The 12,301-nt window shown below is 49.7% G+C and overlaps 1 protein-coding gene across 1 annotated transcript in view; it reads right to left on the minus strand.

Moving 5' to 3' along the window:
- PLXNA4 (plexin A4) overlaps positions 1–12,301 on the minus strand; it is a 472,117-nt gene that overhangs the window by 99,944 nt on the left and 359,872 nt on the right. The window contains exons 5-6 of the mRNA XM_061165826.1: positions 10,931–11,031; positions 614–737 (exon numbers count right to left, since the gene is read on the minus strand). Of these exons, the coding sequence (XP_061021809.1) occupies positions 614–737; positions 10,931–11,031 (225 nt within the window). The remainder of the gene's footprint in view (positions 1–613; positions 738–10,930; positions 11,032–12,301) is intronic.

A 12,301-nucleotide genomic window follows, 5' to 3' on the forward strand; every position in this document is an offset into this window, starting at 1 on the left:
AATAAAGTAAGAAAGAAGGAGGGCAAGAGAGATCAGAGAGAAAGAGAAGAGAGAAAAGCATGTGGCAATATTTACATAAAGAAGAAAAGACCCAGTTTATGACAGGAGAGGATGGAGAAGGTAAAACAGTAAGAGAGAAAAAGGAAATTAGCGTCTGAATATAGTTGGCCCAGGAAATGGAAATGACTGCTTAGGGGATTTGTAGATAGAAAGCCGGGCATGAGTCCATTATCCCCAATTTTGGAAAACGGGGACATCAATCATCCAGGTGTCCATGTCCCATCTTCTCCTTCTGCACGTGCATCTTTCCCATCTCACAGACGAGGATGGTGTTCCCAACACTCTCCCTGTCTTGGTCACTCTTCTGGTCATTTCTGGTGTCTCAGTTTTCCTTGCCTTTCTATCCATTATGCAAAGAGCCTCTTCCCCAATATTCCTGCAAACGTTACCCTCTCCCATCCCCAGGGACACATTCTTAACCCCTGCCCTGCTCTGGGGTGGCCTTGTTGGTCAGACACAGCCCAGCCCTCCCGGGGGTGGGGATGAGTCTGCAGCCCTTTTGGTGGGGAGAGGGCTCTTCCCCAAGTCCCTCGACCCCGTCCCACTGTCTTACCAGGACGTTGTACTGAGAAACGGAGATGTTGCTGGGGTGGACGGTCAGCCGGACGCACTGCTTCACCTCGGAGGCGAACCTGCGGGGCTCTCTGGACCGCTCACAGCGCTCCTTCCGGGTGCATCTGGGGAGGACAGAGCGGCCCATGGGGGCTCAGGATGCGGCTCCTGGTCCACCAAGGGTCTGGCACGGAGGTCAGGCATTGCCAGCAGCAGCTAGGAGGTGCCCAGGACTAACCTTCTAGTTTCCTTCCACCAGCCTGTCCAACCCCCATCACGCCCACAATGGAAGAAGGCAATTCCAATCACTGGTTGCCACATGCAAAACCCTGAGAGTCACCCCAAAGTGCCCTCAGGGCCTCCTCATTCACAGAAACAGGTGGAAGTCCTTTCTAGTCCCCCTCTCCACTCATTCTCAGCCCTCACCACCCTTTCCCTCCTTAGCAAACCGAGGCTGTTCTTTCCAGATTTCTCCTCTTTCTGATTTCCTTGTTTTTGTGCACCCCAGCTCCTCTGTCTGGGTGCCCCTCTCACCACATTACCCTCATCCAACTTCTACCTATCCCTCCAGACAAGGTTCAACCACAGTGCCCTTGCCATGGCGCCCCACCCCCCCTTCCCACCAACCAGCTCTTACCCCAAGTGAAATTAACAGCACTGTGGCATTTCCTGCCATCTAGAACTTCTTGGACTCTATGACAATTATTAAGCTAAATGCAGCCCTCTCCTATCAAGTGTGAACTTCTCAAAAGAAGGAACTGACTTATTTTGGAATCCCCTGCATACCTCATGCCCAGCAGACAAAGGTAAATGTGAGTGAGCAGGAGGGAGCGAGGGGGTAGGGTGGGTGGAGGAGTGATTAAAATCGCAGAGTGTAGAAGTTCAGCGTGCGCTCTGGAGCCAGGCTGAGCTAGATCCAGACTCCAAGGAGCTCTGTGGCCCAGGGTCACTGCTCTGGTGAAAGTTGCTCAGTTGTGTCCGATGCTTTGTGACCCCATGGACTATACAGTCCATGGAATTCTCCAGGCCAGAATACTGGAGTGGTTAGGTCTTCTCCCTTCTCCAGGGGATCTTCCCAACCCAGGGATTGAACCCAGGTCTCTCGCATTCCAGGAGGATTCTTTACTGGCTGAGCCGTAAGGGAAGTCAAAGAATACTGGAGTGAGTAGCCTGTCCCTTCTCCAGCAGATATTCCTGACCCAGGAATCGAATCAGGGTCTCCTACATTGCAGGCAGATTCTTTACCAACTGAACTATCAGGGAAGCAGGCTCAGTGCATACATGCACGCTAAGTCACTTAGTCCTTAGTCACGTCCGACTCTGCGACACCATGGACCATAGCCTGCCAGGCTCCTCTGTCCCTGAGATTCTCCAGGCAAGAATACTGGAGTGCATTGCCATTCCCTTCTCCCCTTGCTCAAGGTCACCAGCTAATCAGAGGAGCGTGTATTTGAACACAGATCAACTCTGGACCCTCCGTTCTCACCCACTGTGCTCTGCCTCCGCAAAGCTTCTACTACTTCTACTAAACCCGTTTCCCTTGCCATTCTGATGTCCCCTTCTGTGCTTAGTACAAGTTAAAAATTTCCATTCAATCTTCTTTTCTAGGCTAATCTCTGTTTTTGTCTGCCACTGGAAGCACTTTGAATATCACTGAGACTTGTGACTTCTCCAGGTCTCATCTAGAAATCACATCCCAAGGGTGAAGGGTCAGCTGAGAGTGTGGTTATCTCCAAGGCGCCCCTGGGCTGCTCCAGCAGACGCATGGCAACAAGGGCATCTGCCTAAAAGTCTGGGAAGTTAATTTACCAGGCTAGCTCCTCAGCGCGGACTTCATTACCTCCAGCCATTAAGCTAATGTTATGGACTTTTCCAGGGTGTCTGCACTGACATCGCTATTAATAGTGTTATTACTCCCATTAACAGCAGACCCAGAGAGCTGGTACAAACTTCAATTATTCACTGACTCCCCAACTTTGAAGTTCCTATTTCCAAGAGCAATCAGTAGATCTGAAAAATGGCTTTGATTAAATTATGAAGAGAGGAAAAATGAAGGTACTTTCAGCCCAAACATCACCAGGAGTTACCAAATAGAGTCCAGGCAGAAAAGAGGTGACTCTCCCTCTGTTGCAGGGGGTACAAAGGAACTTGGGTGGGAGAATCCCACAACAAAGGTCTAGCTGCATGGTTCACTGCTCCCAGAGCTCATGGGACTGCATCTTTCCACAGCTCCCAAGAGCCCGCAACTAACCGTGTATCATCTCCCTGAAGATTTAGATCTGCAATGCAGGAGACCCAGGTTTGATCCCTGGGTCAGGAAGATTCCCTGGAGAAGGGAATGGTTACCTAGTCCAGCATTCTTACCTGGAGAATTCCATGGACAGAGGAACCTGATGGGTTACAATCCATGGGGTTGCAAAGAATCAGACAAGACTAAAACTTTCACTTTGAAGGGAATGACTACCCACTCCAGTATTCTTGCCTTGAAAATTCCATGGACAGAGAAAATTGGCAGGCTACAGTCAATGGGGTTGCAAAAAGGCACATACAACTGAGCAACTAACCCTGAGCACAAGCACATGGAAGCCATCTATAGCTTTCAATTTTCAAGATCCCGTCCTGCTCTGTACTCTTAGGCAAATTACTCCAAGATCATGGCATCTGGTCCCATCACTTCATGGCAAATAGATGGGGAACCAGTGGTTGACTTTATTTTTGGGGCTCAAAAATCACTGCAGATGGTGATTGCAGCCATGAAATTAAAAGACGCATACTCCTTGGAAGGAAAGTTATGACCAACCTAGATAGCATATTAAAAAGCAGAGACATTACTTTGTCAGCAAAGGTACATCTAGTCAAGGCTATGGTTTTTCCAGTAGTCATGTATGGATGTGAGAGTTGGACTTTGAAGAAAGCTGAGCGCAGAAAAATTGATGCTTTTGAACTGTGGTGTTGGAGAAGACTCTTGAGAGTCCCTTGGACAGCAAGGAGATCCAACCAGTCCATCCTAAAGGAGATAAGTCCTGGGTGTTCATTGGAAGGACTGATGTTGAAGCTGAAACTCCAATACTGTGGCCACCTGATGTGAAGAGCTGACTCATCTGAAAAGACCCTGATGCTGGAAAGATTGAGGGCAGGAGAAGGGGACGACAGAGGATGAGATGGCTGGATGGCATCACTGACTCAATAGACATGAGTCTGGGTAAATTCTGGGAGTTGGTGATGGACAGGGAGGCCTGGTGTGCTGCAGTTCATGGGGTCGCAAAGAGTCAGACACAACTGAGTGGCTGAACTGAACTGAACTTGCTGCCTCAGTTTTCTCATCTGTAAAATGGGGACAAAATAGTACCTACCTAATGTGGTTATTCATGAGGGCTAAAAGAGGATGTGAATAAAGCATGGAAGACAGCAGCTGATGTATAATAAGCCCTTAATAAAAGCTAATGCTACTGTCCCATCCCTCCTCCACCTTCCCCATCCAACCCCTCCAAATCATAGCTGATGCAGAAGTACAGAGTTCCTCTCAGTCTGGCCCACGGGGCAAATCAAAGATGAAAAGAGAAGGATGGAGGCAGCACTTTTCCTCTTAGTGAGGGAGGGGGAGCCCCAGAGGGCAGCAGGGAGCAAAGAGGAAAAGCCTGGTTGTAGCTCTGCTTTCTTCCCAGCTGTCAAAGGGTATTGAGAACTCAGCTCTCTTCACAGAAAGTCAAATTTAAGGTCAGTGTCGGGGATGTTTTGACATTTCTACTATCCCTTAGGGCCCATAAGGGCGGAAGCTGTGAATGTCCAAAAGCAGACAATTGACCTTAGAAGTGATGGGGAAAGGGAGGGGAAGTGTGGATTCCTTCTGGGTTCTTGCAGGGTCTGGTGGGGTAATGGCTTCAGCGCTTCTGGCACTCTGATACCTCACTAGCCCAGGCAAGAGCTGGGAAATGTGCAAAGGGTTAATTCATGACCCCTGGTAGGGAGGTGGTGCTGCTGGCTTAGATCTTTCCCTCAAAGGAGCTACAGGGACTTCCCGAAGCATCTCTTTGCATTCCACTGTGGGGGCACCTTGGACATGGCAGGAGACCCTGCTTCATCCATTTTCCAGGCAGGACTCAAATAGTGCATGCCGTATGGCTTTGAGTTTCCAGACAACCATCCCTGCTAGCACCAGGGCCGCCCCCACCGAACACAGACCTGCAGGAAGTGGGCCCCAGCAAGACAGCCCAGGCCTGGGATTGGAGTCCGACCCTGCTAAGCTCCTCTCCCCTCTCCCCCTCACTCCAGTTTCTCTGCAGAGGGTCCTCCAGCCCCAGTCCAGAGGTGCTCAAAGCCCTTGGGGACAAAGGCCCTGGCCCCTGGAGGGGTTATTATTCAAGTCAGTGGTTCCAATGAGATTATCCTGTCTAATGAAGCAGCTCCTACTGCCTCCCCTAAGCCTGAATGTTCACTGCCGGAGAGTTCCCAGCCAAGTGGAAAATTAGAAGGGAGAGGAATGGAAGAAGGAAGGGGGTGAGGGAGAGAGAAAGAGGTGGTGATTAAGTTCTTCAGAAATTAATTCCTAAATACGACGATAGAAATATTAACTCCCAGGGCTGCCGGCCGGGCAAGCAAATTTCAATTTGGAAGTGGGGCTATCTGTGAGTCCAAACTTGGCTAGCCTCTAAACTGGAGTCAGCGGGGGGTGTAGGTCATTGCTAGTCCATCTCCCCAGGCCCTCCAGGGTGGGTCTACTGGCAGGCCTCGGATATCAGAACTAGCTCCTTGCCTCTCCCCACAGGTGACCCCTAGTCCTCAACCTTTCACGATGGTCATGGCCTTTGCTTGAAGTGCAATATTTGGGGAATCTGTGTTTAGAACGTGAAGGGGTTGGAAAAAATGGAATGGAGGTGGGGCTCTCAAATGAACTTTGTAGAAAAGTTAAGAGGAACCTTATTCAAGTTGGAGATCCTGGGGGCACAAAAGGACTTGCATTTTTGGATCAGTCTGGACTTGAGTCCCAGTGGTAAAGAAGCCACCTGCCATTTCAGGGGATGTAGGTTCGATCCCTGGGTTGGGAAGATCCCCTGGAAAAGGAAATGGCAACCCACTCCAGTATTCTTGACTAGAAAATCCCATGGACAGAGGAGTCTGGGGTGGCAAAAGAGTCAGACATGACTTAGCAACTAAACAACAAGAACAACAATGGAACAAATTGCTCTCTCCACCTTTTCCCAGGTGGCCCTGGGGCAGCCACACACACGACTGTTTCAGACAAGGCGTGGCTGGTTGGAGTGGCCCAAAGTAGGAAGACTCCCCAGCAGTGGGTTTGTCCCAGTCACCCCGTCACAGCCCTCCAGCCCCGGGGAGGTAGGAAGGGGACAGGGACCATGGAGGAGGCCCTGGGTCAGACACACGACGCCTGCTTACCCTGCCACTAAAGCCAGAGCTACCTCCTGGTCCCCCAGGGGTTGCCCGTACAGCCTCTCCTTAATTTTCAAGGCATGGCTATAAGATGGCTCTTGTCACAGCCATTATATAGCAGAAGAGACTGAGCCCAGACCGGGTCTGTCCACAGGCTGGTTCTTCGTTTAACCCACCACTTCTGCTCTAAGCAGCAGCATTTTTTCATTCCTTTTCTTTCCTTCATTCCATCTTGGCAGAAGCTATACAAGTGTGAAGAGTGACCCATGCCAAGCCATCCTGAGGAGGGCATCCTTCCAGGAGAAGAAATTGGCAAAAAGGAGGGGTCCCCCGACCGGGAAGGGAAAGACTTTCTCAAAACTGATCTTATCTCTCCCCTGTCAATGTCCTGGGTTACATGAGCCTCCCAGGAGTGATGCTGATGACCCTGCTGAAGAAAGGTAACGTCTGGGCCAATTGATGGGGCTGGGTCTGTAGGGGATCCCGTTACCTTCTTGGACTGGGTGTGAGAGGGGAAGTGGGAGATGGGGATGGGAACTCAGTGGTTGGAGGGAGGGTTCCAGGCCCAGGACAAGTGAAGGGTGGGCTTCAGGGCTGTAGGTGGGCTGTCGCATTTCCTTTCCTTCACCCAAGACAGAATAGGCTAGGGCCCAGTAGGGTGGAGGCCCTGCAAAAAAAAAAAAAAAAAAAAGGCTCAAGGTGATGGACAAATAGATACCCAGTTTGTTGAAGCTTTAGTTACCAGTGGAACCCAGCAAGCCCATGGGCTGGGACCTGGGGCTGCGAGAGATGGCAACAGGGGTGACCCTCTGTGCAACTGGGTTGGTAGGCCTCAGTGAGGGTGAGTAACCGGAGGGAGGGTTTCAATTACACGAGCATTTCTCAAGCGTGTTCAGTCTGTAGCCCACCTGTGCCCTTGCTGGTACAAACAGCCCTTTCAGCCACCTGAGCCACCTGTTGGTGGGGGCCCCTCCTTGAACTTCACACACGCTCTCTCCTCCTGCTTCTCTGTCTGTTTCTGTCCCTCCCTCTGTCTCTTACACACACACACACACACACACACACACACAGCTTCTGCCATCATTCTTTTGCTGCAAAGTTCCCCATCCCCTCACTCCCTCCAACCATGGGAAAAGTTGGCAAAAGTGACAGAGAAAATGGATGTATCTTGAAATCACAAGGAACCCCATTACCGATGCTCTTTTGCACGGATTTTCCTGGGGTGGGCTGGCCTGAATCGCAACACTTAGCACAGGGTCTTGCCTGCTGTGCAAACTTGACCAATGTGCTGATTCTACTATTGACTGCGACACTCACCCCATCCCTGGATCACAGGCCTGGTTCCCAGGGACTTGCTTCCAGGCAGAAGGTCTGACATGGGTCCTTTTGTGTGCCTGAGCCTAGCAGAGTGCCTGGCACAGGGAGCCCAGGGCTGGTGTGAGAAATATAGGGACAGGTCTGTGTGTATGGGCAAGGTGTCTCCAAAGTGATGAAACCCCTGCAGTCTTTACCTCCCTAGTAAACTCAGGTGCCCCAGTGGAGCATTTACACGTTCTCTGGCATCCTTGTCCTTCCCCACTGCCTCTGCCCAACCCCAGCCTGCTCCCTTACCTTCTGCTCAGCCTGAGTCCTCATCTATCAGTTCGTGGCTGTGCATGCCCAGTTGGCATCTATTTCAGATGAAAGGGATGCAAATGGGATATTTAGGAGAAGCAATGTCTGGCTTTGCCCTGAACTTAAGCAAATAAGAAAGAAAGGCCCCCTGGGAAGAATTAAGACAGGGCATGAGGAAACTTTCTGGATAAGTTGTTGTTCAGTTGCTAAGTCGAGTGCAACTCTTTGTGACCCCACTGAAATCAGCATGCCAGACTTCCTGGTCCTTCACTACCTCCCAGAGCATCCTACAACTCATGTCCATTGAGTTGATGATGCCATCCAACCATCTCATCCTCTGTCATCCCCTTCATCTCCTGCCCTCAATCTTTCCCAGCATCAGGGTCTTTTTTCAATGAGTGTGCTCTTCACATCAGGTGAACAAAGTATTGGAGCTTCAACTTCAGTATCAGTTCTTCCAATGAATATTCAGGGTTGATTTCCCATAGGATTGACTGGTTTAATCTCCTTGCAGTCCAAGGGACTCTCAAGAGTCTTCTCCACAATTCGAAAGCATCAATTCTTTGGCGCTCAGCCTTCTTCATGTTCCAACTCTCACATCAGTAGATGACTACTGGAAAAACCATAGCTTTGACTGTACAGACCTTTGTTGGCAAAGTGATGTCTCTGCTTTTAATATGATGTCTAGGTTTGTCATAGCCTTTCTGGATAAGAGAATATTGTATATCTTGATGGGGTGTGGATTACCTGGGTTTTGCATTGATTAAAATTTTTCAGACTGTATACAGAGTGTCTATTTCTCTCACTCTATGTAAATGAAATATTAAATCCTGATTTAAAGAATCTTGGAAGATCCAGGGATCCACTCTTCTTCACCTGACCATGTCGGCCAGGGGGGTTCTCCTGGTTATTAACTCCGGGAGGGAGGAAGGATCCATGTACAGAGTGTCACGGAGGGCAGGCAGCTTTGGTCTAGGATGCTCACGAGCTGGGTGCTCCCGGGGAGCTGGGCTTTACATCAGCACAGCCCCGAGCACCAGGTCCTTCCCACAGCAGGAGGCTCAAGGTCACGGAGAACCACACCTTGAGCCGCAGAGCACTCTGGAGCTGGGCTGCTGCCCCAGGGGGCTGCACAGCTGGGGGATGTGCAATTTGGACTCCGTAGCAGGTGCCCAAAGTTCACATCCATGGCTGTTTACTTTAGGCCATGCTGAGGATAGAGCGGCCAGGCCTCCCAGTGCAGGCTGGCGGCCTCCTTCATGAGCTGTCCAGACCCAGTCCACTCCTGTTTTCTGCCACTTGACAGGAGGCAGGTATTATGTTACCGAGGGGAAACTGAGGCCAGGTAGGAGGTCATCTCTGGGACCTGCTCCTGTCATTCTCGTTTAGCTCAGCTCTAGAGCGGGGAGGTGGGAGTACTTGCAGCCCCCCATGCAGCTGTCTCAGAGCCTCAGGGCCCCTGTTCCTCACAGGGCTCCGTGCTATGCGGGGCGGGCCAGCATCACCAGGCAGGATCACAGCTGACACAGAGGCTGGCCTTTGGGTCCCACAGGCATAGCGTGTCAGAGGGGGCCGGCTTTCCTGATCACCCTTAAACGATGCCAGGTGTGAGAGCCTCATGCCAGGAGCAGCTGAGCCATCCTTGGCCGAGCTGAACGCCAGCTGCCGAAGGCCCCCAAGGAAGCCATGGATCTGGAGCACAGCCCCTTTCTGAGAGGCCTCACTGAGTGGGACAAAGAAGACGACTGCCCCGCTGCCTTGTAAAATATCATCCGGGCAACTCTTCTGCGTTGATCAGAGCTGATCTGGCTTCTGAATGCAGTCTCTCCCATCCTCTGCATGCCAGCCAGTCTCAGGCATCACCGCTCTCTGTTATGATACACAGCTTTGGGTATGCTCCTCTCCCCAGCTTTCCTGTCATCTCTGAGCTATGTGTATTTCAGTGTAGGTCGATGGGCCTCCATTTTTCCCCACCCCCACAATATGCCTGAGGACTTTCAAACCTTTCCTTAGCGAATTCAAGGTCCCGTGATGCCCGAGACTGTCACCCAGAGAAGGGAGGTTGCCCATCCTTGGCCCTTTGGAGAGGATGTGTTAGAATTTAAGGGGTCACTCTAACTTTCAGAGGCATTCCTAGGGTAGAGTGAGGCAGGACCCTGCCTCCACCTTCTTATAGTTGGAAATTACTAGTAAATATCATTGATCACACACAGTTCAGGCTCTTAGAAAGAAATCTTAAGTCTTTTTTTTTTTTTTTTAATTTATGATACTTGTGTCCAGTATTCTTGCCTGGAGAATCCCATGGACAGAGGAGCCTGGTGGGCTAAAGTCCATGGGGTTGCAAAGAGTTGGACACAATGGAAGTGACTTAGCATGCAGGCACGCACATATCCAACTCATAGCAACTCAGGTTTCAACTGTTAACTAGAAGCCTGGGGTTCCTGCAATGAAAGCTTGACTGGGACCCAACTACTGATGGTTCTTCCAGTCAGCAATGCCAAGGCCAAGGGTCTTTGGATCCCACTAAGAAAGGCTTTCAGTTCTCCCCATGTGTCTGGGCAGTTGTCTATACCCTACTTTCATCCCTCGATTCATTTATCAGGATCCATTTGCCTCCACTGTGCACCATCACCTTCTTTCCACTTCTGGAGAGTCAAACAGAGCCAGCAAGGAAGAGGCACATGGTGGGAGTGGCCAACACTGGGGCAGAGTTTCACCCATTGGTCTAGTAACCCCGGGCACAGGGCGCTCTGACAGCCAGTTGAATATTTGGACAGCCCCAAGGAGAGCCTTTAGGTGCTACACACTTGAACTTAACCCTAAAATACCAGATTCTGGGGAGGCATTGAAGTCTGTTAAGTGTGGAATCACTAATCGCATACATGATTTAGCGGCCCATGTGAGCTTGGAGAAAAGAGTCCAATACCTTTTTCTTGCCGTTCAGCCCTGGAATGTCAGTCTGCAGTCAAACGGCAGCCACAAATGTCCAGAGATCTCCCTCCAGCCCCCTGGAGTGTAATGATCCCAGGTGACCCCATATCCTGACTCATTCACCATTCCCACGTTGATATTTCCATACATTTTTATGGGAAATTAACAACTTAAAGTGAAGCCAGAACACAAGAAGGGAGATAAGATTGACAAAGGATACAAGGGAGGATACAAGTAAGGATACAAGTAAAGATGCAAGTAAGAAAAGAGAGGAAGAGAAGAGAGACGTCAAACCGTAGGAAAGCGGTGACAGAGAAGAAGACAAAGAGGAAGAGAATTACCTGGGGATGTGGGAAGCAGGAGGAAACTGCCCAGAGGTACTCACGTGTTGTGGAGCACACACCAGCCACAGTGGGGGTCGCCCGAGCCAAGGCACTCGCTGCAGCTCCGATACTGACCACAGGACTCCACGGGGACTCTGGTGAGCTAGGACAGGACCACAGGAGAGACAGAGGTCAAGACTTTGTAGAACAGCCTGTAGTCTACCAGGAATTGATGTGATCTCATCAGGTGTATCATCTAGGACCGTGCAGTAGCAGGAAGGGTCCTAGAGCCCCAGATCTGAAAGGGACCTGGAGGATCATATTTGAGCAGATGGCCACATAAGCATTGGTTATTTTCTTAGAAGTCCCTGGGAATAGACGCCAAAGAATTTATATCACATTGTTGTCAAAGATATTTATATCCTGTACATTTAAATTTTCCCACCATCCAAACCCTCAAATATCGCTACAAACATGCAATTTATCACACATTTCTCTCTTATCAATGTAGTCAACATAGACGCTCCTTCTTTCTCCATTCATGTTTCTCCTTCCCCCCACTTCCCAGACCTTCTCCTTCAAGTTTCATCATTTTTGTGGTTCCAGAGAGCATTGCACCCAAGTCCAGTACCTTCCTCTCTCTCTATAACAAGGGGTAATCCACTCGCTTCATGCTCTCATTTGCCCACTCTCTCTTTCTCATAATGTTGGCCAACTGGCTCGCAGAGTTGTTCACTCTGGTGCTTTTAAAGAGCAGCTGTTGCTATTTCTCTTCCTACCCACACTCCTTTCATGACTAGAAGCTTCCTCTCCAACCCCAAAACTTTATCTTCACTTTCACCAGCCGCTTGTTAATGTAAAATGTTCCACATGACATTTCTGTTTAGCCCAGATGCTTCTATTTTCTGCATCCCCATAAAGATCTTTTGAATTTCTTTGTTCTCCAACATAGCTTTGCCCCGATGTCTTTTGACATGATTTCTCAGGGCCTGAGAGATAGGAGGTACTTAATAGCGATACACAGGATCAAATGGAATTTTAATTTTCTTCTTAGAGCCTTGGTCTTTCTTCTCCACTTTTGCCAGTTTCTTCTTTACAAAAAGGTTCTATTTTTTGGTAATCATTCTTTTCCATTTGGGATACCTTTTTATCTCAGTGGAGGACTTCTTACCTAATCTTTAAGCTTGAGCTAAGAGAATTTGATGTGCTTATCCTTTTTTTTTTTTTTTTCTTCAAATTTTGTATTTTGTATTAGGGTATAGGCAAATATGGGCTTCCCAGGTGGAGCTAGTGGTAAAGAACCTGCCTACCAATGCAGGAGACATAAGAGACTCAGGTTCGATCCCTGGGTTGAGAAGATCCCCTGGAAGAGGGCATGGCAACCGACTCCTTAATTCTTGCCTGGAGAATCCCATGAACAGAGCAGCCTAGTG

The sequence above is a fragment of the Dama dama genome, chromosome 18 (genome assembly GCF_033118175.1).
Source record: "Dama dama isolate Ldn47 chromosome 18, ASM3311817v1, whole genome shotgun sequence".
In the NCBI taxonomy this organism is placed as follows: Eukaryota; Metazoa; Chordata; class Mammalia; order Artiodactyla; family Cervidae; genus Dama; species Dama dama.